The sequence below is a fragment of the Delphinapterus leucas genome, chromosome 20, assembly GCF_059928025.1.
Source record: "Delphinapterus leucas isolate spDelLeu-1000000601 "Yukka" chromosome 20, BTC_Dleu_Yukka2, whole genome shotgun sequence".
NCBI classification, from domain to species: Eukaryota; Metazoa; Chordata; class Mammalia; order Artiodactyla; family Monodontidae; genus Delphinapterus; species Delphinapterus leucas.
Genome location: NC_143148.1, coordinates 8282873 through 8309295, shown reverse-complemented (window position 1 = coordinate 8309295; position 26423 = coordinate 8282873). Strand labels below are relative to the sequence as shown.

Here is a 26423-nt window from a genome sequence, read left to right as displayed (position 1 = left end):
TGCCAGAGGAGGGAACTCCCTAGCGGTCCAGTGGTTAGGACTCCACGCTTCAACTGGCAGGGGCCCGGGTTTGACCCCTGGTTGGGGAACTACGATCCCACAAGCCAGCTCGGCGCAGCCAAAAAAAAAAATGCCAGGGAAAGTGACTTGCCGGAGGTCTCACAGCTAGGAAGAGACAAAACCAGGATTCAGAACTAGGATTCCAAGCCAGGATTCCCTGAACTTCCACCCCAGAGACACGGCCAGTGGATATCACCGCACATTCTCCCATTCACACATTCATTCACTCACTCGTTCGGGATGTACTGAGCTGTGGCTCAGGCCAGGAGCCATTCAAAGCATCAAGGGATGCAAAAGTTAAATGAAGCAATATCCTTGTGGGGCTTACATCTTAGGGAGGGCAAACAGGCAATAAGCAAAGCAGCAGAAAACGATGGAACACGCTTCAGGGTGGTAAGTGCCACGGCCGGAAGCATCCAGAGAGAGCTGTGGTGTCCGCTAAGACGGGCTGGTCAGAGAAGACCTTCACGAGCACGTGGTCTTTAAGCAGGGATGGTAGTTATGGTAATAAGGAACACTTCAAGATCACTTACTATTTGTTGGGTGAGTATTGTTCAATAATATTAATATTTGTGCCAGGCAACGTCCCGAATCCTTTAATTCATTTCATCCGTCCAATCACACTTTCATCATCATTTTGCAAATGAGACAGGGGTCGGGGAAGTTGCGGAAAGCCACACAGCCAGGAAATGGGGGCTCCAGGGCCTCAGCCCAGGCCGTCTGGCTCCAGACGCTATGCTGGACTCAACACCCCATGAATGAAAGCATGACTCTTCAGTTCCCAGAAGGGGAAACTGGGAAAGGAGGAGGTTAAGGAGGAAGCTGAGGCACAGAGAGCTCAAGTCACGTAGTTAAAAGCTTTGGTGAGGCCGGGACTCAAACCCAAGCAATCTGGCTCCACAGTCTATGCGTTTTACTTCTAGACCAGTGGCTCTCAAACTTGAGCGCACGTGGGAATCACCGGGAGGGCTTGTCAAAGCAGATTGCTGGGCCCCTCCTCGGGAATTTCTGACTCAGCAGGGCTGCGGTGGGCCTGAGAATATATGCATTTCTGTCAAGGTCCCAGCAGGCGATGCTGACGCTGCTGCTCCAGAACCTATACTTTGAGAACCACTGCCCGAGAGTGCCTCTGACCGCAGGAAGGAATGAATACCCAGTTCCTAGTAGGGGGAACTGAGGCTCAGAGAGGCTGTCTAGTGGGCAAAACCACACAGCTCTTAGACGGTGGTGCCGGCATCGGAAACCCAGGAAATCCGGAATCCGCGTTTTTAATCATTCCCCTGCACTGCCTCCTGCTGGTCAGAAATGCACGCACGTATGAAAGAATGAATGAACGGAGTCCCGTTTCCCCAGGGGGGAAAATCGTGGGCGGGGCGACCCAGGGCACCTCCTGACCTCTTTCCCCGCCTCTCCGCCCCCGCCCGCAGGTGAAGCTGGTGTTCGTGGAGGACCAGGCGGTGGTAGAGACCGTGTTCTTCCTGACATCGCGCACCCGGGCGATGCTGCGGCGCTTCCCGCGCATGCTCCTGGTGGACCGGCTGCCGGGACTGCAGGGCGCGCTGGATCTGCTGGCGGTGCTGTGCGTGGACGGCGCGGGCCGCGCGCGTCAGGCCGCCTGCTGCGTGGCGCGGCCCGGCACTCCGAGCCTGCTGCGCTTCGCGCTGGCCTCGCTGCTGCAGAGCGCGCCCGACGTCAAGGGCCGTGTGCGCTGTCTCACGGCCGGGCCCGAAGTGGCGGCACAGCTGCCCGCCGTGCGCCAGCTGCTGCCGGGCGCGCGCGTGCAGATCTGCCGGGCGCAGGGCCTGGAGACGCTCTTCAGCAAGGCGCAGGAGCTGGGCGGCGCCGGCCGCGAGGACCCGGGCCTGTGGCCGCGCCTGTGTCGCCTGGCGGGCGCGTTGTCGCCCGCCGCCTACGCCGAGGCGCTGGCCGAGCTGCGCGCCCACGGCCCGGCCGCCTTCGTCGATTACTTCGAGAGCAACTGGGCGCCGCGCCGGGACATGTGGGTGCGTTTCCGCGCCTTCGAGGCGGCCCGCGACCTGGACGCGTGCGCCCTGGTGCGCGGCCACCGCCGGCGCCTGCTGCGCCGCCTGAGCCCCTCGCGCAGCGTGGCGCAGTGCCTGCGCGACCTGGTGGCCATGCAGTGGGCCGACGCGGCTGGGGAGGCGGCGCCGGATGTGTCCGACGATGGGGGCGCTTGGCTGGAGGGTGAGCTGGGGAGGGGAGCCCAAGTGGAGAACGAGAGGATGAAGGGTGTGGAAACCGGAAACTGGGGCGGGGCGCGGAAGGAAGGAAGTTTTAGGAGAGAAGCCCAGTTAGAGAAGGAGTGGGCCAGAGGGTTGGAGACCAGAGACCGGGAAGGGGCTCAGGTAGAAAGTGAGAAGGGGAGAGGGTTGCAAATCCGAGACTGGAGAGGGGTCCACTTGGAGAACCAGAAGGTGAGAGGGCTAGAGGGGAGTGTCTGGAGAGGGTCCCAGTTGGAGAACGAGCACTTGAGAGGGCCCGCGATCAGAGACTGGAGGGGGGGCCCGCTGGAGGGTGAGAAAGACTGGGGTCTGGAAGGTTATATCTGGAGGGGGGCCCAGGTGGAGGACCAGAGGTTGAGAGGATTGGAAGAGTATACCTGGAGGCTGGCCCAGCTGGAGGATGGAAGGATTAGGCTGCTGGAGACCCCAGAGGGGAGGGGGACCCTGTTTGATTATGAGAGAGCCAGCAGTCTTGACGGGAGCTCCTGGAGGGGGGCCCAGTTGCACGATGAGAGGGTAAGTGGACTGAAAACCAGAGACTGGAAGGGGCTGCATTTGGAAGCAGAGAAGGAAAGGGGGCTGGAGGTCAGAAACTGGAGGAGGGTCCATGTGGAGAAGCCCTCGGAATTGGTCCCCGAGAACGGAGACCTAAGGGGGCCCCAAGGGGGAGATGTGAGGCAGAGAGGGCCAGAGACTAGCGAAGAGCGAGCAGTGAGGTTGGGTGTCAAAAGAAGAAGGGACCTGGAGGATGTAGTTCTGGTCCAGCTGGGGGACACAAGGGTGACAGGCCTGGAGAATGGAGATGGAGGGGGAGCCCAGGCTGGGGGCCCCAAGAGCAGAGGAGGGCAGGGGATGGAGTGTGGGGACACAGCAGGGGGCCGTCTAGGGCTGGGGAATGGAGTCACGTGCAGCACTCCCGTGGGGACTGTGTTGGAGGGTGACTCAGAGTGGGCAGTGACAGGGAGGATGTACCTGGCGGCCGGAGAGAGTGCACAGGAAGGAAGCGGAGGAGAAGGCCCCAGGGAATCAAAGAGGCCTTGCTGCCCCTCGGAGGAGGAGGAAGTGGACTGGGAGCCCCTGGCCAAGTTCCGAGCGGCCTGCGGGCCAGAGCTGGCAGAGCTGGTGGCCGAAGAGCTGGCCTTCGCCCGGCAGCACGGCACCCGCGGTTTCCATTGGACAGGAGCTGGCTTTGCCCTGAAGGACGGCACCTCGGACTTCTTCCTGGACGGAGCCCTGACGCGCTGCAGCTGCTCCATCCATGCCGCCCGGCGTCTGCCCTGCCGCCACCTCTTCGCCGCGCGCCTGCTCACAGGGGCAGCCTTATTCCACATGGACCTGCTCAGGGATTGCTGGGGGAGAGCCCCCGAGCCCTGAGCCTGCTCGCGCCTGCCCGTCACCCTCCACGGTGGGGGCGGGAGGGCATCCTTCGATCCCAAAGATAATGGGGCTGAGCCCAAGGAGGCCACCCCAGTCCCCCCGTCCACCTCCTGGGGCATCCAGCGGCTTCATCTGGGCAGTTTGCCTCTCTGGGTCCGAGGGGAGGCAGACGGTGTGGTCTCGGAGGTCCTGGAGCCGCAGCTGTGGCAGATGGTGGTGACCAGGGTGGATTCTGAGGGCTTCCCTCCAGAGAGGAAATGTGTGGTGAGAGGGTGTAGACAGGGTCAGGTCTGGCCAGGAGAAGGAAGGGGATAAAGCTGGGGGAGGGGAGGACACCAGGTTGTGGGGAGAGCCTGGCAGGAGGAGGGAAAAACGGGGGGTAATGAAGAAGAGGGAAGGGGAGGAAAGACAAAGGGGACACAGACATGGAGGAGAGAGGACAAGAAAAGAGGCAGAAATGGAGAAGAAATGGGGACAAACGGGAAGGGAGGAAAGGAGAGGGGGGTGGGGGAGGGGAGGAGGAGACAAGGATGGAGGAGAGGGAAGAAAAAAAGGAGATGGCAAAGGAAAGGAATGGGAGAGGGGGGAGAGAAGAAACGAGAGGGGAATGACTTGGGGATTTCTCTAAGGCCTGGAGTCTTGGATCCCCTTCACCTTCTGGTTGGTCATTCCCGGAAGAGGCAGAATAAGAGGGGCCCCGGGAGTCTGGTGGGATGGGCTGGCGGCCCTGCAGTGGGGGAGGGGACCCCTCTGGACTTCTGTGCTTCAAGATTGGAATAAAACAGTATTTTGGTTTCTGTGCTGAGTTCTTGGCTTGTGGGGGAGGGTGGGAGGCCCAGACCCAGAGGGCAATTGAGATGGTCCAGCATTCCTTGACTTTTTCTATCAACAGGCCCCAATGTTGATGGAATGCAGGGACCCAAAATGAATCCATCTTCATGGCAGCTCAGGCCTCATCCTCCCTTGCCTGGACCAGTATGCCATGGGAACAGCTTGCCAACATCCGTGGATCCTCCAATGACTAGTCCATGCCAATCTCGGCCACTATGCCAGTGATTGGTTTACGAATGGGCGTGGGGCCTGATCCTGCCCAATGGGTCTGCTTAGGGCGGGAGGTTTCTAAAGTTTCTCTCAATCCTAAGGAGAAGCCCCAGAATGAGATGGTTAGGCCTAAACCTGCTTGCAAGCCTCTTGATAGAATGTGAGAATGAAGGATGTCATTGAGGATGACAGAGCTAAGAGATGAGGAAAATCTGGGGAGCCCCCTGGCGGTCCAGTGGTTAGGACTCTGCGCTCTCACTGCCAAGGGCCCAGGTTTGATCCCTAGTCGGGGAACTAAGATCCCATAAGCCGTGCTGCAAAAAAATAAAATAAAAAGAAAGAAAAAAGAAAATCTGCATCTGGTTGAGTCCCTAAAGTCTGCCCTACAGGGTTGGGGGGGCAGCTTCCTAAGTAAAAGATATTTTAATACTCATGGCAGTTTGAGTTGGGATTTCTGTTATCTCAACTGGTGCGGGGGACTGCAGGTGACAGAAATTCAGGTGGAAATAGCTCGGCACTTCTTAAACTTTATGAACGGATGAATCACCAGTCGGTCGGCAGTGGGGCCCAAGATTGTGGAAGGTTCTCCGATGACGTGGTTGCTGCTGGATTGTGGAGCACACTTTGAGTAGCAACGAAGGAGCTTAATGTAAAAGGTCATCCAGCCATTCACGTCGCTGGGAAATTAAAGTCTTCATGTGCAGCTGAATCCAGGGGCTCAAATAATGTCAGGTTTCTCCCTTGTGCTTCTGCCCTTTATGTCACGGCTTCCTTCAAAGGAAGGCTATCCCCTTTGACTGAGAAAGATAGCGACTTGAAGCCGTAATCTCATATCCTCAGATCTTGATCCCCAAAGACCTTTCTACCAGCATCCCCGCATCAAATCTCAAAGACGAGGCTGATTGGGTTTACTAAGTGTATCAGTATCAATTATCGATGCTGTGTAACAACCATGACACTTCAAAAGTATTTAGTGATAAGCATTTATTGTTTGTGCCTTTTATTGTTTCTTGTTTATGTGCTCAAACTTGAGCAGGCCTCAGGAAATTGATTACCCAGAGACCACGTTAAAACACAGACATCCCTGCCACCCCGAATTTCTGATTGAGCAGGTCTGAGGTAGGGCCTGAGAATTTGCATGTCTAATCAGTTCCCAAATAACGCTGAGGCTTCTGCTTCAAAGACCATGCTTGGAGGGTCTGCTCTGAGCCGTCACCCTGGACATCTGCCCATTCTTGTAGCAGACTGACAGGGCAGACAGAATGTACAGGGTCATAGAGAGTGAGGAGAGGGGTTGTTAAAGAGAGTGAGGCAGGAGCTAGATGGGTCCCAGGCCGAGCAGCTGCAGTTTGTCCCCTGTGGACAGATACTCCAAGATGAAGATAACGGCAGGATAATAGGAGAGGCTGAGCCCTGCCCAGATAAAAGAGACCACACATTTCTCATTCTCAAAATCGAGGAGACCTTCCCAACAATGTGTGCACAGAAAGGCTCCTTGGAGGTCAAGAAGGGAGTGATGTCAACCTACCCATAGGCCTCTTTGCTGGAATCCATCTTGGCTAAGAGATGCGCGTGCACACAGGGGAGGACCCTGAGATAAACCAAATACAGATCCAGAACCAGGCAAACCAAGATGATTGGCCAAAGGAAACCCAGAAGAAATGCCCCATATAAGTGATTCAAACTGCCACAAGGGCGTGACTCTCTGAGCCCGCCAGTTTGTGCCTATTCACACATACTCTTTTTCCTCCTAATAAACACTTTACTTGTTTCACTACTTTCCGTTTCTCTGTGGGAATACATTTCTACAAAGCTGACGGGCCAGGGGCCTTGTCACTGGCCACTGGTCTAGTGGCTAGGATTCAGCGCTCTCACTGCAATGGCCTGACTTCAATCTCTGGCTGGGAACCAAAATCCTGCTTCAAGCCGCTGAAGGTGGAGGTCCCCTAAGATCAAAAAGAGGCAGGAGGAATCCTGGGCAGGCAAACCCAATAGCAGTCCAGTGCAGACCGATGTCCCAAAGCTCCCCACTTGACTCTTTTATCCTTAGACTCTTGGATGTGGGTTAGGGAGAGTCCTAGGGAGGGAAAGAGCTCAAGCCATACCATAAATTGAAGAAGGGTTAGTAGAGGGGGGTCAGGGTGTGAAAAAGGGAGAGATGTTAATAGTGACCATCAGGGCCTTATAGGTACAGGAAGAGGTGAGTCTTTATCCTGGGAGCAGTGGGAAGCCATTCAAAAATTTTCAAGCAGGAGCATGGCTTGATTGGATGTACAAAAATAAAATTACCCCTGGCAGCTTTATTGTGACAAATGGATCGGTTGTGAGTCCAGAGAAGGAAGAGATTTATGGTTAGCAAAACGGGACAGAGAAGTAGTTTCTTCACAGAACCGGATCTTTTTTTTTTTTTTTGGCTGTGCTGGGTCTTTGTTGTGGCGCAGGCTTAGTTGGCCCACAGCATGCGGGATCTTAGTTCCCCGACTAGGAATCGAACCCACCTCCCCTGGACTGGAAGACGGATTCTGAACCACTGGACCACCAGGGAAGTCCCTCAGAACCGGCTCTTGAAGGATGCATTTGACAGGGAGAGAACGGGGAAGCGCATTCTCAGCAGAGGGAGCAGCGTGTGTAACAGTCTGCCTTTGGGGAAGGCAAGAGAAAAATCCAAAGGTCAGTGACCCTTGGACCTCTACATGCCCCACGTGCCCAGCACAATCCCTCAGGCCTCTACTCAAATGTCACCTGCTTCTAAAAGCCATCCCTGAACAGTCCATTTAAAGAGTCATCTCATCCCTTTTCTCTGCTTTATTCTTCACAACAATTAACACTGCCTGAAGTTATGCCACACATCTTGACCAGTTTAGCACTGTAGTTAAGCTTACAGAGTATGAATCCAGATGGTCCTAGTTCACATCCCAGCTCTACTCCTTGCTATGTGCCCTTCTGTTGCTTAATCTGTTTGTTACAGTTTGGCGATAATAATAGTACCGGTCTCACAGGGCTTTGTGAGATAGATGAATTCGGGTGTGTGCCAATGTTCTCACATGATCTGCATTTCCACTTCTCCCGAAGCATCTCAATAACCTATTAACATACCGTTTTCTCTAGCGATTTGTGTTCATCGTTGTTATTAATAGTCAATCTCCCCCCATCAAATTATAAACTCTATTTTGTTTCCCATTGTATCTCCAGTGCCTAGAACAGTGTCCGGTGCAAAGCAAGCCCTGAGCAAGAAAGATGAAAGAATAAAAATGGCAGACTGGCTACTAGGGCTGGTGCTTCATCACGCTTCATTGTTGCTATGGTGACAGTGAAGCCTGCCCGACGATTCTCAGCTTCAGTAACCTTGTTTCTATCCGGCTCACCCATTGGCCACCTGCGTCTCCAGCTGTTGCAGCCAGAAAACTACAACTCCCGGCAGGCTGAGCGCCTCTAACGCGGTCCGCTAAGCGTGGGCGCCTGCGCAGTAGAATCTGCCACCCGACATTCCCCCGGAGTGTGTACCTGCTGCAGGGCGCCTAGTCGGATGGGGGCAGAAGAATGGGGAGGACGCTTTGCTCTCGCTGTGAATTGTGGGGCTCCCTAGTCTCTCCCGGCTCTCTTGGGTCCGAAGGGTCTGGGTCCCAGAACAGCCATCTCAGCGTGGGGTGGTGGCGTGGAGGAGACCTCTCCGGTTTCCATGGTGATGGGCCAGGCTAGGCGCGCGTGATGGCTGCGGGTGCGTTGCCATGGTAACCCTGGAGCGAAAGGGGGCGGGGTGAGATGAAGGTGTTTAAGGACTGTCTTGGGAGGAAATAGAGTAACTGCAGAGGAACTGAGGTGCTCGTGGAGGAACGGAGAGTGTGATGGGGGAATCGGTGTGACATAGGTGGTGTTGGGGAGATACTAAGGGATTGGGAGTGTTTTGGTGAATCATATGTAAAAGGAACCGAGAATTGGGTTGTTTGAACATTTGTACAGCTGTTACAGGATTCTTATAGGGGCGAGTGGAGGCTTGTAGGGAACACTGAGATGTTTTGGGAGAGTGGGGGAATTATAAGAAGAGTTTGATGTTTTGAGGTGTAATGGGAAGTTGTATAGCTATGTTGTCTAATACCCTAGCAGGTAGCCACATGTGGCTAAAGTAAATTAATTAAAGTGAAATATAATTAAAAATTCAGTTCCTCAGTCACACTCACTCCATTTCAAATACTCAATGTCTCCACTGTATTGGACACTGAAGATCTACAACATTTCCATCATCGGAGAAAATTCTTTTGGCCAGTGCCGATAAATAGGGTGAATTGGGATGTTATGGCGAATGTGGAGTTTCCCGGTTCCTAACTGTCCAGCCATATCTCTTATCACTTGCCCTCCTGCCTCACCTACAGTGGGCTCCACCCCGTTCCCCAAACAGGACCAGCTTATTCCAATTTTTGCCCCTGCCGTTCCCTGCCTGGATTGCCCATCCAACTCTTTACCTTTCAGACTTAAATGTCACCTCCCAGAAGAGGATACCCTGGACAGCCCTATTTAAAGTAGCCACCACCCCATTCCCACCACCAGCAACTATTCTATTCCCCTTTCAGAAACTTTATCAGGATCTAAAATTATCTTGTCCATCATTTGTCATTTAATTGTCCATCTTCCCCACTAGGGGGAGGTCTTGTGCTGTTTACCATGAAAAATTCCAGGGCCCGGAAGTGTGCCTGGCACCGAGGGGACACTCCATAAATTATGTTGATGAAATGCGTAGAGGCGATTCAGAATTTGGAAGCAGTGATATTACAGGGGAGATTGGGGGTATTAGAGAAACATATTCATAGTGGAGCTGGCGGACATAGAAGAGGAATAGATACCAGGAATTCAGGTGATAAAAGAGGAACTGGGGCTCAAGGGATACATTAGAAAACAAATGAGGGAGTGGTAGAGGAGGACTTGGGATGTTCCATGGAATACATTGTTATTTGCAGAATTATTAAACGCCCAGTGCCTCAGTCTCCTCATCTTTAAAATGGAAATAACAGTAGTATCCATCTCATAAGTTTCTTGGAGGAATAACTGAGGTAACACATGGGATGTGTTTGGAAGACTGTCATCATCAAAATTATTACTGAAGGTGAAGCAGGAGTTGGGATACACAGGGTCCTGCCTCCCTGCCCCACCCCGTCCCCCAACTTGGCCTCATGCACCTGGGAAGAACTCTGGGGTTCCAAAAAAATGGTTTGAAATCCAGTCTGCTGAAGCACGCCATCTCAGACTATGGGCCTGTGTTTTTGTAGCAACAATTGGCAGGAGACGGGTAGCAGTAACTCTTCTCTGTGTGGATAGTAAAGAACTCTCTTTGGGGCTTCCCTGGTGGCGCAGTGGTTGAGAGTCCGCCTGCCGATGCAGGGGACACGGGTTCGTGCCCCGGTCCGCGAAGATCCCACATGCCACGGAGCGGCTGGGCCCGTGAGCCATGGCCGCTGAGCCTGAGCGTCCGGAGCCTGTGCTCTGCAACGGGAGAGGCCACAACAGTGAGAGGCCCGCGTACCGCAAAAAAAAAAAAAAAAAAAGAACTCTCTTCATAGCTCCCCATATGGCCTTCTTCACTCATCAGCATCCTATACCTGCCCCCCATGGTGATACTTAATTAGCCCTGAACTGCATTGTGCCAGGTGGTTTACCTAGAGGATCACCCCAAACACCCCATTGTGCCCGTTTTCCAGCTGGGGAAATTAAATGAGAGTGGTTCAGGAACTTGCCTGAGGACACAGCAGAGAGGAGGGTAGCTTCCCGCTCAACCTCCACCCCTGCACTTCTTCAGTGGTTCTCATTTTAGCAGAAAGAGTGCTTGGATGAAGCCATGCACAGCAGGCTCCCAATACGGCTGTCACGCACTTGTTGACGCTCCTTCTCGCTGAACCTCAGTTTCTTCATGTGGAAAATGGGGATAATAGTAACTAACCAAGGCTGTTTTGAGAACTGCAAATAATGTGCTTATACTTAGCCCATGCTAAGTACATCAATAACTGGTTGTTACTATATATCTAACCTTCCCGTTTCTTTTTGAGAGACTGAAGCAGTGGGTTGACGTTTGAGGGGAATTTGGTGACGCTGCAGAGGGAGTGAAGACTCCGCTTTTCAACCTCCTGAGAAAAGCCAGCCACGGTACCAGAAATGCACTACGCATGCGCATTCAGGTGGCCGGGAGCGCCGCTGCCCCGAGTCCTCCAGTAAATGGAGACCCCGGTGAACCGGCAGTATACCTGGACCGAAAGGTGAGGCGGCGAAGTTTGGGAAGATACGGGTCAAATCTGAAAGGCACCGGGGGAGCCAGAGGTCTGGTCAGTCCCCAATTGAAGGGACTCCCTTCATGCCTCTCCCCGCACACACAGACTCGGGTAATGGTCTCGCCCGATTCCCGTTCCCTTCTATCACTCCAGGACATACCAAGTTTCCAGCAGAGGGGTGGGAGGAGCGGGCCTGAGTGAGGAAGGGCCCATATGGCGGGTGAGATCATTGTCACGGAAGTCAGGAGAAAAATGGGGGAAGGGGGGGGGGTCCAAACAGCTCGGAGAAAAGTGGAGAGGCCTTCAGGAGACCCTTATGTGCAGGGGGCGGGGCCTGGAAGACCTTTGTCAGGGAAAGAAGGCGGGGATCTCTGGATGGGCGAGTTCATTGGGTGGGGAGGTGGGAGGTTCGGATGGACGAGTTCATTGTGTGTCCGACTGAGGGGGATGAATGGTTGGGAGAGACCATTGTTTGCATGGGGAGATTTGGGCAGTGCTTGGGAGCGACCTCTGCGTGTATGAATGCGGAGGGTCACGGTGAGTGTGTGCGCGGGTAACAGGTTTGAACTGTGCCTTGAAGCAGGAGTTAGATTCTGACAGAGGCTCTGAGATGTGGGCCAACAACAGGTGCAAACGCCCCATGATGGAAGAGTTAAGGATCCACTTGCAGAAGGAGGGTCTGCCCATTGGAATGTAAGGTCCGTGGGCAAATACATCGAGAGTGATGCTGGAGAGTATGCAGGGGACATATCAAAGGGGACTGGACTGCCAGGCTGAGGGCCCTGACGCTGTCCCACGATCCTGGGGAGCCATGGGAGCGTTGTGAGCAGGACAGGAGCAAGATAAGCTCTGGGTGTAGAAAGACCTGTCTGGGGCTGTGTGGGAGACGGACTGGATCGGGGAGGTTGGAGGTGAGAGGTCAGAGAGGAGGCTGGGGTGATGATCCCGGAGGATAGGAGAAGACCTGAGCTGGGACTTCCCTGGCGGTCCAGTGGTTAAGACTCCGTGCTTCCACTGCAAGGGAAGAGGGTTCGATCCCTGGTCAGGGAACTAAGATCCCACATGCGTGTGGCGCAGCCAAAAAACAAACAAACAAAAAAAGACCTGAGCTGTGGCAGGGGCCATGGGGACAGAGGGGAGAATAAAAGACTGAAAACATGGGAAGGTTGGGAGACTAACAGATCAGGGAGGGGGTAGGAAGGAGGAGGACGGAGGGATGAGAACTCCCTGGGAACCTGACCCAGCGATTGGGTGGCAGTGAGGCTGCTGGGACAGTGATGGGCACAGATGGGGACCCCAGGAGGAGGGGCGTGCTTGGAGGAGGACTCTGAGGTCTGCACAGATGTCATGAGTGTGAGGGGTCTGCAGGTCATCCAGGGGGCTTGGGAGTGAGGTTCCGGTGCTGTCATCTGTGGTTGGCCCTGGGTACTGTGAGGCTCATTGGGCTAGCTGGGGAGAGGGAAGTGAAGTGAGGAAGACAAAGGTTCAGCCCAAGAGGCCATATTGTGAAGGGCCTTGAATGCCACGTTGAGGGGCTCAATTTTTTTTTTTCTTTTTTAAAGATTTATTTATTTTTGGCTGCATCTGGTCTTAGTTGCAGCGCCTAGGCTCTTCGCTGTGGTGCACGGGCTTCTCTGTAGTTGTGGCATGTGGGTTTTCTCTTCTCTAGTTGAGGCACGCGGGCGTAGTTGCCCCGCGGCATGTGGGATCTCAGTTCCCCGACCAGGGATCGAACCGGGCGTCCCCTGCTTTGTAAGATGGATTCCTTACCACTGGACCACCGGGGAAGTCCCGAGGGGCTCATTTTTCTACTGGGGGTTCTGGGGAGCCATGGGAGGAAAGTGAGCAGGGAAGAGGCAGGAGCAGCTCTGGAGGCCAGAAAGACTCCTCTAGGGCCATGTGGGGGATGGACTGGAGAGGGGAGACTGGAGGCAGGGAGGCCTGGAGGAGGCTGGGTGAAGACACACATGAGCTGGTTTCAGGGCTATGGGGTTGGAGAGTACAGGGTGTAGCTGTTGGTGGAGGCCATGGGAATATCTGCCGTCCCTCCGAGGAGGGTCTTGGAGAGAGACGGCCTCCCTGGGCCACCAGGGCAGATGAGACTTTGGAGGAGACCTCTCTCCCAACTCCAGCAGCTTAGAGAAAACCCTCACTGTCACCTCCCTTCTCTCTTCCTCAGCCCCCTTGGAGCTGACCGACGACAGCCCCACCTCACCCTCACTTCAGCCTCCAGAGCCAGGGACTGGGTCTGGGACAGACCGCACCCCATGAAGGCGGGAGATGGAGAAGCGGGTCCTGGAGACCCCCCAGACTTTCTGGGGTTCAGTCCATCTCAACTGAGGATACACCCTGAGGAGCCTGAGGTCCCAGAAGAAGAGGTGAGCCCCCCGACGCCCACCCACCCCAGGAGTCAGGTCTCAGCGGGAATAGAGATTTAGGCAGCTGTGAATTTGATTCCCAGATCTATCACTTCCTGGCTTTGTGTCTTGGCCCATGGACACGCTGCTCTGAGCCTTAGTTTCTGCTTCTGTGAGAATGAAACCTTCCCTGTTGTGGCGATGCCAGGAGATGGTGTCAGATTCAGAGCAGTTGCACAATGAATGTATTCATTATTTCTGTACCTAGAACAGTGATGGATGTATGATTGTGCTGGATCTCAAACTTGAGAGCCATTTGAGAAAATGAGGGCTCCCTCGCTCCCTCCTCCGTGTACATCTTTCAGGTCTTCGCTTCAGTGTCACCTTCTCAGCGGGCCTTCCCAGGTCATCCCCTTTAACGTGGCATTCCCATCCCACCCCAGGCATTTCCTATCCCCTTTCCCTCCTTTACTTCTCAGGCTTTCATGAAACGTTTGCCTTCAAGCTAGTCTTCATAAAAAACCCTAACTCTAGGGCTTCCCTGGTGGCGCAGTGGATAAGAATCCGCCTGCCAATGCATGGGTCCCCATCTATCAAATGAAGGTTCATTATTACAAGGGTATGATATTGTGAGTTCAAATCCCACCTCTGCCTCTTACCAGCTCTATGATCTGATCCGGATATTTCTTAATTTCTGAGCCTCAGTTTTGTCATCTGTCAGATGGGGATTATAAAAGTCCTCTCCATAGAGTGAGCTCAGGGAGTTAATACACACAAATTGCTCAGAACAGTGCCTACACCCTCTAAGTATCAAATAAATATTAGCTAATGACGTTATCTCTAACACCATCCCCAAATTCACAGATGAGTATGGGTTTGTGAGGGCTGCTTTAGTGTTACTTTCCAGATTCAAATCTTGACTCTTCCACTCCCAAGCTCTGTGACCTCGGGCAAGTGACTCACCTTCTCTGAGCTTCAGTCTCCCTGCAGAAGACTGGGTTATTGTGAGCACTCAGTCTGGTGCCTAGTATCCAGAAGGTGCTGCATAAACGCCAAATAGAAGGTGTTTTTTTTTTTTTTTTTTTTAGCTGTGTCCCCTCTATGGAGTCTTGGCTGCAAATGGCATGTATTGGTTTCCCATGAAACCAATTACCACAAATTTGGTGACTTAAAACTACCCACATTTATTCACTTACAGTCTGGAGATCAGAAGTTCAAAATGAATTTCACTGAGCCACAGTCGAGGTGTCAGCAGGGCTGTGCTCCCTCGGAGACGTTAGAGGAGGGACCATCTCCTTGCCTTTTCTGTCTTCTAGAGCTGCATTCCTTGGCTCCTGACCCCTTCTTCCATCTTCAGAGGCAGCAGCTTAGTATTTCGGTTCAGTGGTCACATCGCCTCCTTCTTTTGCATCGAATCTCCCTCTGCTTCCCTCTTATAAGGACACTTGATTACCTTCACGGTCACCCAGATAATCCAGGATAATCTCCCCATCTCAAGATCCTGAATTTAATCACATCTGCAAAGTCCCTATTACCATTTAAGGCAACATTCACAAGTTCTAGATATTTAGGACCAGGATATATTTAGAGGCCATTATTCAGCCTACCATATGACAGAAAACCCCAACTCAAACTTGCTTAAGCAACAAAAGGTAATATATTGCCTCACCTAACCAAAGAGTGGAGGAAAGGATGCTTCAGGTGAAGCTAGATCTAGGTGCTGTCTAGATCTAGGAAGCTGTCTCTCTCTTTTCTTGGGACTGTTTTCCTCTATGGATATTTCATTGCCGGGTTGACTCTTCCCACAGGGTGCAAAAGATGGACGCAGGCAGTTCCAGGCTCATATCCAAAGGTAAGTGCTATGGAGAAAAGTAAAGCCGGGAAGCAGGTAGGAAGAATCGGAGAGGGTAGCATGAGTTTCGATTTCAGATAGAGTGGTAAGGAGAGGCCTCAGGGAAAAGTGACATTGGACCAAAGACCTGACCAAGGTGAGGGAGGAACTGTGCGTCTGTGGAGGGGAAGAGGGTTCCAGGCACCAAGTCCGTTGAGGAGGCCTTGAGTGTGGCCAGAGCCTAGTGAGCCAGAGGAGAAGGCAAGAGATGAGGTCAAAGAGGGGACACAGGCGGGTCATGCAGGGCCTCCTGGGTCGTGAGGACTTGGGCTTTTCCCTGAGTTAGAGGGGAACCAGGGGAGGCCTCTGAGCTGAGAAGGGACCTGAGCCGACTTAGGTGTTAACGGGCGCCTTCTGGCGGCTGCGTGGGGAACAGACCTGAGGGGTGGACGGCTGAGGCAGGGAACCCGGAGAAGAGACCACAGCAATAGCCCGGGAGAGAGATGATTTTGGCTCACAGGAGGGTGCTGGCTGTGGAGATGGTGCGAAGTGGCCCGATTCTGCCTGTATTTTCAAGTTAGAGCCAACAGGCTTGATGAGAGATTAGATGAAGGTGTGTGAAAAAGGGGTGTCAGGTTTTTGCCCCGAGCACTTGGAAGGAAAGAAGGAGCTGCCTTTTCCTGAAATGAAGGCGTCAGGAGGGACGGGGCTGGGGGGGAGCAGAATTTCAATCTTAACCCATTTAGTCCGCATTGCCGCTCCAGGAGGGCGGTCCCGTTATCTGCCCATTTTACAGATGAGGGGGCTGCAGCCCCAAATCCACAGTCATGTCTGGGCAGGGGTGGGATGGGGGGATGACCCGAGGACTAAGCCCATTCCTCTCTTCCAGGCGCCCGGAGGAGACGAGGTGGAGGCTCCGGCCCCGGTGCAGCTCATCGACGAGCACGGGACGTACTCGACTGCGCGCCTGGTTCCCGACGTTTCTGCGGAGGAGCGCTCAGGTAAGGAGGAGCCAGGCTCGCTTCGCAGCGGCTCCGAGGGCCGGGAGAGGCTGGCGCGGCCCAGGCAGTTCAGCTGCGCGGCCTGCGGGAGGGCCTTCAAGCGCGCGTGGGCGCTGCTGAGCCACGAGGTGGTGCACACGGCGGCGCGGCCCTTTCGCTGCGGTCTGTGTGCGGCCGCCTTCAAACGCCACTCGGACTGCAAGGGCCACCGGCCGGTGCACAGCGACGAGCGGCCGCACGGTTGCGAAGCCTGCGGCAAGCGCTTCAAGCGAGCCAGCAACCTGCAGGTGCGGAGAGGGGGGCGGGGCCGACGAGAGGCTGGGGTACGCGAAAGGGGCAGGAGAGAGTGGTGGACGCGAGGTGGGCGGGGCCTGTTGCGAGGGGCGGGGCCTGCGGGGAAAAGGCAGGGCAAGGCAATGGACCTAAGGTAGGGCCAGGTATGAAGGGAGGGGTGGAGGTTTCTGGGACCAGGGTGAGCAGGGCCTTGGACTGGGGGTGAGCGGGAGCCGGTGGGGAGAGGCAGAGCCCACCGGAAGAGGGAGAGCAGAGCTGGGCCTGAAGGGAAAGTGGGAGGGGTGTCCAGGAGGCCGAGGCGGGGAGGGGTTAAGTGTATGTGGAGGTGAGCTAGAAGGTAGAAGAATCCCAGGAAAGATGTGAGGGGAGAGGCTTAGAGAAAGTGGTCTTGGCACTCAGGGAGGTAGCAGCTGGGATGATCATGAGATGATGGGAAATTGGGGATGGGTTTTCGAGGAAGGTAAGAAGGAGATAGGGGTCAGATTTGGAGGAGAAGGTACCGGAAAGGGAGGCTTCCATGGCTGGGGAGGGGTGGGGAGGGGGGAGGTGTGTTGAGGGCCATGATGGGAGGAAAGGAGAGGCTGGGAGTTAGCCTGGAGGCAGCCCAGCTCTCAGAGCTACCCTGGATCTCTCCTGTTACCGGATGCTGCCGTGACCGTCTCCTGCTGCCCCTTCTTGTGTGGCCAAGGGGACAAGAGAGCCTGGGATTCCCTACCCAAGGGGCCCAAAGGCAGCTTCCAGGGCTCTCTGGATCCACCATCCCCAGGGTGCACTTTGCCCCACCTGTGTGCACAACCTCTAGGCTGGACGGGTGGAAGGGAGGCTTGGACTGGGCTGTCCTTCTGTGGGTGCGATATCCCCCGAGGCCTGGGAAACCCCCGCCAGCTCTCCTGGGCCACCAAGTTCTAGTGTGGAACTCTGAGGATTCCAAAGAATACAAATTTGAACCTGGCCTTCCGGGTCATTGTGAAGGTCTATTTGTCAGAGGGGGGAGGAAGAACGTATTTTATTTAACAGTTTGGTTGGTAATTTTAAAAATTTTAGACAATTGGTATGTGTATCTTTATTTGGTCTCTTTCTTGGAGACCTGCAAGGAGTAAGGGTGAATCTACCTGGAGAGGCACGTCCTGCAGAGGTGAGCCACTGTTCCTCACTCCCGGTGCTGTCCTTTTCCCCAGGAGCACCGCCGCCTCCACATGGGCGAGCGCCCCTTCCCCTGCCCGTCCTGCCCGAAGCGCTTCAAGACCCCCTACAAGCTGCACCGCCACGAGCCTCTGCACGCCCCTTCGCGGCCCTTCCCCTGCCGGGACTGCAGCAAGGCCTTCGCGGCAGGGCCGGCCCTGCTTCTGCACCGGCAGCGGCACTGTGAGGACAAGCCGCACTCCTGCAGGGTGTGCAGCGAGCGCTTCATCCACCGCCACAGGCTGCGGGTGCACGAGCGCGTGCATATGGGCGATCGGCCCTACGTCTGCCCGCTGTGCACCAAGGCCTTCAAGCAGTCCAACGCGCTGGCCTCTCACCTCCGCGTGCATTCGGGCGAGCGGCCTTACCCTAGCTAGGTGGCTAGCTGCTGCCATCCTGGACAGCACAGGTCTAAGGTATGAAGGCATGAAGGGTGCCCGGTAGTGGCTGTGACATTTGAAGAACTGCCACTGATGCCCATGTAAGCCACTTAATATACTGAATATTCTTGAGAAGGACTTTGCAGAGGGCCTTTAACAAAACCTTTTTTTTTTTTAATCCCCTGCAAAGCCAAGACGAAAGTTTATAAATCTCATTCCAGGGTAGCAAGTGCACACACCCAACCTATCACACTGGTTATGTGGTATAAATGTACATGGTAATAACTTTAATCAAATCAGAGCTGCTACCATGTATAACCTGTTAGGTGGCCCTGTAGCTGTGTCAGTGTTCCTCATTTACTAAAATGTCAATGTGGTAATGAGGTCATCTGGTGGTGAGGATGTCCCATTGGTGGCTTGTGGCATAAAGGATATGAGGGTGGCCACAAATGCAGGTAGGAGCTGTAGGAGCCTTTCTTGAATGTGAGCGCTTCTGGATCCTCCTCCACCACCTGTACGTAGACCTTTGGTACTAAGGCCTTGCTGGTGACTCTTGTCAAATTTAAAGAAGTTCACAGATGGATGGATAACTGTTCACTGTGGACACCCTGGGTTATGTCCTTGCAGGCATAGCACAGCAAAACCATTGGTGCTGAGATCTTCTAGTTGGTGATGTATGGCATTTTAGGAACAATCATTTCGCCAGACATGGGCGTGACCTGCACTTCAGGTGGGCGTCCCATCTCTGTTGGCTGCTCCTTGGTCCCCATCTGTCAGATCACCTTGTAATGGTTGGAGGCCTTTCCACTCCATCCACAGTGTTCCCTTCGACCCTAGCATCAGCTCCATGAGGCCTACCTTTGGATGGACGTCCACTCTCATAGACCTTGCCTTGCAGGTGGCTGGAAGTGTGATAAGATAGCTTATGGGATGGTGGCCACAGTGGTGTCCAGAATATCTGAGTCGTCCCATCCCAGCTCTGAGATCAGCTCTGCAGACAGTATTTTTTTAAGCAAGTAATAGCCCAGGTATCATGCAGCTGATGCCAAAGATGTCCCTTGGGTGCTGAAGAGGTCCCCTGGGTGCTGAAGGTGTCCCCTGGGTGCTAAAGATGTCCCCTGGGTGGTTTGTGGGATCTTTCAGAACATCAGTATTGCCTCCCACCCACACCCTACTCTCAGCCCTTCACAGATGTGCTCTCTGAAGAGAGAGCTGAACTTACGGACAAAGTTCAGCCCAAGGAAGTATGTCGCGGTCACTGGGGCTGTGATCTTGGTGATTTGGGACATTTCCAGAACACCTTCAACTCTCCCTCTCCCACCTCTTGGTCTGGCCTCAGCTCCATGGCTTCTCACCTTCTGAATGCTGTTTCTTTCAAGTCCCCAGCTTCACCTCCATAATGTGTTAGAGGTTCCCCCCTCCCCGGGAATTTATGTAAACACTTAATAGCATTGGGGGAGGAGCTAGGGATTTGCCTGGGAGGCATCATAAGGTGGGTCCTATCCATGTGGCATCACAGTTTAAGGTCAAGTCCTTAAAGGTCTTAGACCTCCCCGCCCTAATATGCAGCTGTGCCTTTGACAGGCTTGCATTTTAAATTTTATCAAATGTCTTATTGGCATCTATTAAGATGATTCTGATTTTTCTCATTTGACCTAATAATATGATAAACTATAGTACATTAAGAAGAGCAGAGATATCCTTACATTCCTAGAATAAATCTCACCTGCTTATAGTATCCTCTGTTTTAATGATTTCTCTTCACCAATATTTTATTTAAGCATCTAAATTCATAAGTGAGGACTTCCCTGGTGGCGCAGTGGTTAAGAATCCGCCTGCCAATGCAGGGGACATGGGTTCCAGCCCTGGTCTGGGAAGATCCCACATGCCGTGGAGCAACTAAGCCCGTGCGCTGCAACTACTGAGCCTACGCTCTAGAGCCTGCGAGCCACAACTACTGAAGCCCACGCGCCCAGAACCTGTGGTCTACAACAGGAGAAGCCACCGCAATGAGAAACCCGCGCACCGCAACAAAGACCCAATGCAGACAAAAATAAATAAATAGATAGATAGATAAATAAATAAATAAATAAAATAAAAAGCAGAAACCTGTTCTGGGGGAAGATGTCATGTGGTACATTTACAGTCATTTTATCTATAATGTCAGACTTAAAACTAAAACTTCATCAGCAGGGGTAGAAGCAGAAAATTTGATAAATAATTAGAAAAAAAAAAACTGATGATGGAAAGAGATCAATATATTACCCAGATTGTAATGAGCAGGGAATACTTCGAATTAACTGTGGCTAAGCTGCTAAAGAAAATAGGGAAGATCAAAAAGCAGATGAAATAAGGGCACATTTCAACAGAGAATTGGAATCTAGACAAGAATCAAATCAAGATTTTGGGCAAATGCAAAATCTGAAACTAAAGTTAATTGAATAGGTTTAATTGTATACTGGGTCCTGAATAAGATGATAAGATGGGACTCATGAATACAATGACAGGTCAATAGGAAATAGCCAAATGGAAGCATGGAGAGCAATTGAAAAACAAAACAAAACAAAACAATACAAAACAAAAAACAGAAGAGAATAAATGATAAAAGATATAAGGAACATATATATATATGAATATAAGCCATACGTACATATAACTTAAGTACCAAAATGAGAGGAGAAACACATTGAGGGAGAAGCAAAATTTGAAGTAATAATGGCTAAGAATTGTCCCAAACTGATGAAAGACATTAACTCAAAGATTCGAGAAACTCAGCAAAATCCAAACAGGAAATACACAAAGAAAACCACACCTGGGCACATCATAGTCAAACTGTTGAAAATCAAAGCAAGGACTAAATTTTTAAAGAAGCCAGAGGACATTCAGGTTTGTTTCCATGTCTCGGCTATTGTGAATAATGCTGCAATGTACATGGGAGAGCAAGTATCTCTTCAAGATCCTGATTTTAATTCCTTTGGAGAAATACCCAGAGGTGGGATTGCTGGATCATATTGGGTTGGCCAAAAGGTTCATTTGGGTTTTTCCATAAGATGTTACAGAACAATAGTTCTGTTTTTAGTTTTCTGAGAACCTTCCATACTGTTTTCCAAAATGACTGTCCCAATTTGCGTTTCCACTAATAGTGCACAAAGGTCCCTCTTTTTCATATCTGGTTTTGATTTGCATTTCCCTGATAAATTAGTGATGTTGAGAATGTTTTCATATACTGTTGGCCATTTGTGTATCTTCTTTGGAAAAAAAAGCCTATTTAGGTTCTTTGCCCTTTTTTAATCAGTTTTTTCTTTCTTTCTTTTGCTATTGAGTTGTATGATTTCCTCTGATATTTTAGAAATTAATATGCATACATAAAATTAATCCAGCTATTCACATACACTTGGTACAATTTAATGTATGGCTGTTACATCTCAATCAAAAGAAGGAAATGCAATGAGCTTGTGCTAGCCCACTGGATAGACTAGTGACCTAACCTTTGGCCAGTCCCTTCTTTGTTGTGAATAGTATTTTCTTCAGAGAGGTGTTTTTCCATAGATCAAAGAATCCTTAGGAAGTCTAAGAAAATAAGTAGTTTACCTGTCCTGGAAGAGTGCCATTTGTCAAAGTTCATTAAGTATTTGTTTGTTGGTTTGTTTTAAGTTTTCTTTTTTTTTTTCGCGGTACACGGGCCTCTCCCGTTGCGGAGCACAGGCTCCGGACGCGCAGGCTCAGCGGCCATGGATCACGGGCCCAGCCGCTCCACGACATGTGGGATCTTCCCGGACCGGGGCACGAACCCACATCCCCTGCATCGGCAGGCGGACTCTCAACCACTGCGCCACCAGGGAAGCCCTGTCAAATGAGAATTTTAAACACTGGGTTTAACAGACAGAGGCCCCTTCTAAGTACTTTACAAATATTAACTCATTTAATGCTCACGACAACCCTATGAAGTGGGTGCTATTAGTCCCGTTTTGTAGCAGGGGAAACTGGGGCACAGGGAGGCTAAGCAAGCTGCCCAAGGTCACAGCCGGCTGGGGGCGGGCGAGATTCTACCTCGTGCCGTCCTGCACCGGACTAGGTGGGTAGGCTTCCCTGTACTGGTGGGGTCTTGAATTTGGGATCTTGTCCGTCCTCCCCCATCAGGATGTGAGCTCTGGGTGGGGGCACCTCGTCTGGTGCACACAGGCATTTAATGAACATTGTGGAATCAAGAAGGGATGAGTGGATATCTTAGGATGGCCACATCCCTTCGTGACCGCCTGCGCCCTCCTGCCGTGCTCTGCTCGGGGAATTCTATTCGTGGTCAAGACGTTTAGTCCCAGTAAACTCGATCCTCGGGGCGAGGGGGGACCCCAAGGAAATCACCAGCTTGGGCTGAGTCAGGACGGAGAAGAATCCGCTCACGGCGGGGCACGGGCGCCACCTGGCGGCGGAGTTCTGCTAAGACAGAGCCGCTGGGAGACCCGGAACGTTTGCTTTGGGTGAAGTGGAATCGACATCTGAAAGGGAGTTGATATCGGGTGTTATTAGTGGGCAGTCGTCTGAAAATCAGTGTATGATGATGGGTGCCATCTACCAGTGGCTTCCAAACTTTTCTGGCCGTGACGCGCAGTAAGAAATCATTTCACATTAACATGGTTTCATCAAATACCACCCTGTACTGCATGATGTTTTTTATTCTACTGTATTCCTATTTTTAAATGTTGGTCAGATCCCCTGATCACACCTCCAGGGATTCCCCCTCTGACTTCAAGATGAACGGAGCTCAGAGAGGTGAAGACACTTGTCCAAATCCACACAGGTTGTATGTGACAGTGCCAGTTTCTGCCTCCGTCCTAAAGCAGAGACGTCACTAAATGCTCCACATTTCACGCTGTTGAGTACAATTTAATTTAGTCCTTTCTCCATTTTGCCAATAAGATTGAGCTGCACTGGTCTGCTGTTTTCTTATTACTGTGTAATGTAAATGAATGACATTCCCGAGCTCAGGCTTAAAAAACGCAAGTCTTCTTATGTGACAAAATGAATCTGAGACGGCAATAAAGAATCTACATTGAGGTGGCACTCACAGCATCACTGCCAACACCACTGTCACCATCACCATCGTCACCACGGTCGTCATCATAATCATCACATCCCCTTCTCTGTCACCATCAGCATCGCCATCGCCACTACGGCCATCACCGACATCACCACTATCACCACCACTGTCACCGCCACAAAAATCACCCCCACTTGAAAGCAGGTATCAGCAGCCCACTCTTTGTCTCCTAGCTACAGCCTTGGCCCAGCAAGCCTGCGTCCTCCATCCCTCTCTCCACCCTGAGCCACAGGGGATGTGACTATGACCCCGAGGGTAGTGCTGTCTTACTTGGGAACCAAGAGGATTCTGGGTTTGATTCTCTGACTTTTCTTTAAGTGACCTCAGTTCTATTCTGAGCTTGTTGCCACAAGGTTGACCATCCATAGATGGTGAGCCCAGCCCCTGGACCAGGGGAGGCTCTGCTCTGTGTAGCTCTAGGACCCTTGAGGTGGCTGAGACTCGGGGTGGGGTGTTTAAGGCTGAAAGCCTCCTGCTATAGGGGTTTGAGACCACTTTGGGAGGGGAGACCTGAGGGTCTGGGTTCTCTGTACTCATTGTCCTGTCTTAGGAGAGAAAGAGGAAGTCCCTCTGGGATGGCAAATAGGGCCGGTCGTCATGACTCTGCCCCCCGCCAAGATGAGACTTCCCAGGTCCCAAAGGAGAAAGTGAGAATGACAGCCTAACTTTCAGAAGTCACATCCTAGGGAGCTGCCATTTCCATCGCCTTCCTGAAGTACCCGTTTTTAAATTTCTTGTTCACTGTTATATCCCCAGAGCCTAGTACTCTGTATGGCACATAGTAAGTACTCAATAAATGTTTGTCAAATCAACGGGAAAAGAGATGGAGAGTTCCCCTCCCCTGCAACTGTTAGGGAAGAGATGGGATTCTGCATCATATCGTTAATTCAAAGGATCTGATTTGATACGGTGTGAAGGGGAGAACTTTTACAAAATTATTAACTTTGTACTGTGCGCTTAAGAGACTTTGAAAATTAATAATTCATTCCAACATCTCCTGTTCCTTATGAATATTTCTCAGAAGTGATTTCAACAAAAATGTTTTCTACCATGCCCCGAACTGTAGGAGTTGTGGTCAGGTCCAGTGACTATTCCCTCCAGAAGAAGGCTTTCACCCTGCTGGGTTGTCTTGGTCATTTGCTGCCCTGCTTTTAACATCCTGCCTGTAAACTGAATAAATACAGGTAAGCTTTCTCGTTAGATCACAAGATCGATAGCCCTTTCCCTCACGATGGGAAACTAAATCCCATGACTCTGATGGATTAATTATCTTACAAACAAAACTAGTGAGCCCACGTTTGTACTAAATTAGCAAACGGTGCCAGGCCCACCGATGACAACTTCCGGGATGGCTGAGAGTAGAAGGTGGCGACCCCTGCTCGCAGCCCCGACACACACAGGCAAGAGTCACCTCCAATTTTGTCCCATTTTTTGAGTCCAATTTTGAAGATGGTTTTGTGTTCTTAAAGCATTCTTATAAAGCCTGTGTGTTGAACTGCATTTGTGAGAACAAAATGAGTTCTAGGTCCCTTATTTTTCTTTAATACTTTCTTTCTGTTGTCACTATTTATATCGTTTGTATGTCTTGATTAAAGCTAATTAATCAACGACGTGGTGGGCAATTTGGGGGGCAATTTGGAGTTTTTTTCTTTCCTGTGCAATGTTGAGGTAGCAAGGTTGACATGCTGCTTTCAGTCCCCTCTCTTGAGATATGAAGAATTCCAAAATATAAATTAAAAAATGTTAAAGGTACACACTGAGATTCTGGGGTTGCTTCTTACTGCAGCATAACCCAGCCTATCCTGACTGATACGGTTTCTGGTTCTCAGTAGAGCCTGAAATGTGCAAGTCTCAAAAAAAAAAAAAAAAAAAAGTGAGTAAATGAATGAATGGCAGGGAATAGGGACAGGGTCATACATTTTCTCCCGGGCCAAAGGTAGAGGAAACAGCCACGTCTTATGCTCACTCACTCACATATACGCTTGTAACCAGGCTGGGGTAAAAATCAGACTCTGGCCTTTATTTCCTATGGTCACAGCTCATGCTGACCCTGATGTCTTTGCCCCCATCCTTCCCCCACTGGTCAGTACTGGGGACTCTTGAGGACAAGGAATGAGGAGCTACAGAGACAAGGACATGAGATGTGAGGAGGGCCTGGGAGATGGAGGAGAGGGAGTTAGAAATGGGGAAGCCGAAACAGGAGGTGGGGGGGATAATCAGAGAGGTCAGAGTAGAGATGGGGAGACAAACATGGAGACAGGACAGAGACACACTGAACGAGAAGCCTAGAGAACAAAAGATTAGGGAACCGAAAGGGAAGGGCAGGTTGGAAACAGAGAGGGGGACCAGGCGACAGATGACGGGGAGCTGATGGGAAGAGATGCAGAGACATAGTGAAGGGGAGATGCAGACAGGTGTGCAGGCAGGTCACCCGGAGCTGGGTGAGAAAGATGGAGAGGCATAGGGGAAATTAAGAGGCAGAGACCCAGAGAAGGCCCTGCAAGGAGCCAGGGGCCGGGTTGGGGCTGGGTGCCCCTAGTATTTGCTCTGGGAATTTTTGCTGGTGGTGGAGACCCGGCCAGTGCTAGAGGCAGGGCCAGTGCTTGAGACTTGGCCTCTGCTGGACTCGAGGCCTCCACTCGATTCTGACTCAGGGCCTTTGCTCTCCGGGCCCCCAAAGCTCTCGTGGCCTCTGCTGGACCCCAAGTATCCAGTGGACCCCAGGTAGCTGCTAGAGTTGGGGGATGTGAAGATCGCTCGGCCCTCAGTCGAGCCCCGGCTGGACATAAGTCCCCCTTTGACGGCTCTGGTGGAGCCGAAGGTCGCGTGGCCTGTGCTGGAGCTGGGGTCCCTAAAGGTGACATGGCCGACATTGGAGCTGGTGGCGCGGCCTCCGCTGGACGCCAGGATGCCGCTAGCCCTGTGGCTCGTGAGGGAGCCGGGGACAGCGCTGGGGCTCTTGGGCAGCAGGGGCAGGCCGGAGCTGGCCTGGGTGCTGGAGAGGGTCACGCTCTGGGTGCTGTCCACCTTCGTGACGGCCTCAGCCAGCTGCTTCAGGTACTGACCCTTCGCCTGCTCCCGGGCCTCCAGCTGCGGGGGAGGCGAGTTAGGGCCCCAGAGGAGGAAGAGCCGCCCCGCACCCGCGGGCACCCGTCCTCACCGACTTCACCACGTAGCTCAGCAGCTCCCCCTCACTGAGCGGGTAGTCGTCGTTGGCCTCAAAGCCTGGGGGGTCCTCACTAAGGTGGGTGGAAGGCAGGAAGGGACTCTACTCCTCGACCTTCAGAAGGCCGATGACACCTCAT

The 26423-nt window shown here is 52.3% G+C and overlaps 3 protein-coding genes across 5 annotated transcripts in view; 2 read left to right on the top strand and 1 right to left on the bottom strand.

The window, feature by feature from the left end:
• Window positions 1-7302, top strand: part of ZSWIM9 (zinc finger SWIM-type containing 9) — a 28059-nt gene extending 20757 nt beyond the window's left edge. The window contains exon 3 of the mRNA XM_089902634.1: window positions 1488-7302. Coding sequence (XP_089758760.1) covers window positions 1488-3677 — 2190 coding nt within the window. The 3' untranslated portion in view covers window positions 3678-7302. The remainder of the gene's footprint in view (window positions 1-1487) is intronic.
• A 5794-nt stretch (window positions 7303-13096) lies between these two features.
• On the top strand, window positions 13097-26218 carry LOC111180673 (uncharacterized). The gene is made up of 3 exons (XM_089902630.1): window positions 13097-13353; window positions 16053-16451; window positions 17637-26218. The coding sequence occupies exons 1-3, from the start codon at window positions 13243-13245 to the stop codon at window positions 18015-18017; spliced, it is 891 nt and encodes a 296-aa protein (XP_089758756.1). The 5' UTR covers window positions 13097-13242; the 3' UTR covers window positions 18018-26218.
• Window positions 22306-26423, bottom strand: part of ODAD1 (outer dynein arm docking complex subunit 1) — a 34647-nt gene continuing 30529 nt past the window's right edge. For all 3 annotated transcript variants that reach the window (XM_089902626.1, XM_022585195.3, XM_022585199.3), the window contains 2 exons: window positions 26279-26357; window positions 22306-26208 (listed from right to left, as the gene is read on the bottom strand). In XM_089902626.1, the coding sequence (XP_089758752.1) occupies window positions 25654-26208; window positions 26279-26357 (634 nt within the window). In that variant the 3' untranslated portion in view covers window positions 22306-25653. The remainder of the gene's footprint in view (window positions 26209-26278; window positions 26358-26423) is intronic.

Bases quoted from the DNA above. Each gene is read 5' to 3' on its own strand.
- LOC111180673 (XM_089902630.1), top strand. From the start codon at position 13,243: ATGAAGGCGGGAGATGGAGAAGCGGGTCCTGGAGACCCCCCAGACTTT. The intron at 13,354-16,052 runs GTGAGCCCCCCG...CCTCTCTTCCAG, and splicing joins CTGAGGTCCCAGAAGAAGAG to GCGCCCGGAGGAGACGAGGT. The intron at 16,452-17,636 runs GTGCGGAGAGGG...CCTTTTCCCCAG, and splicing joins AGCGAGCCAGCAACCTGCAG to GAGCACCGCCGCCTCCACAT.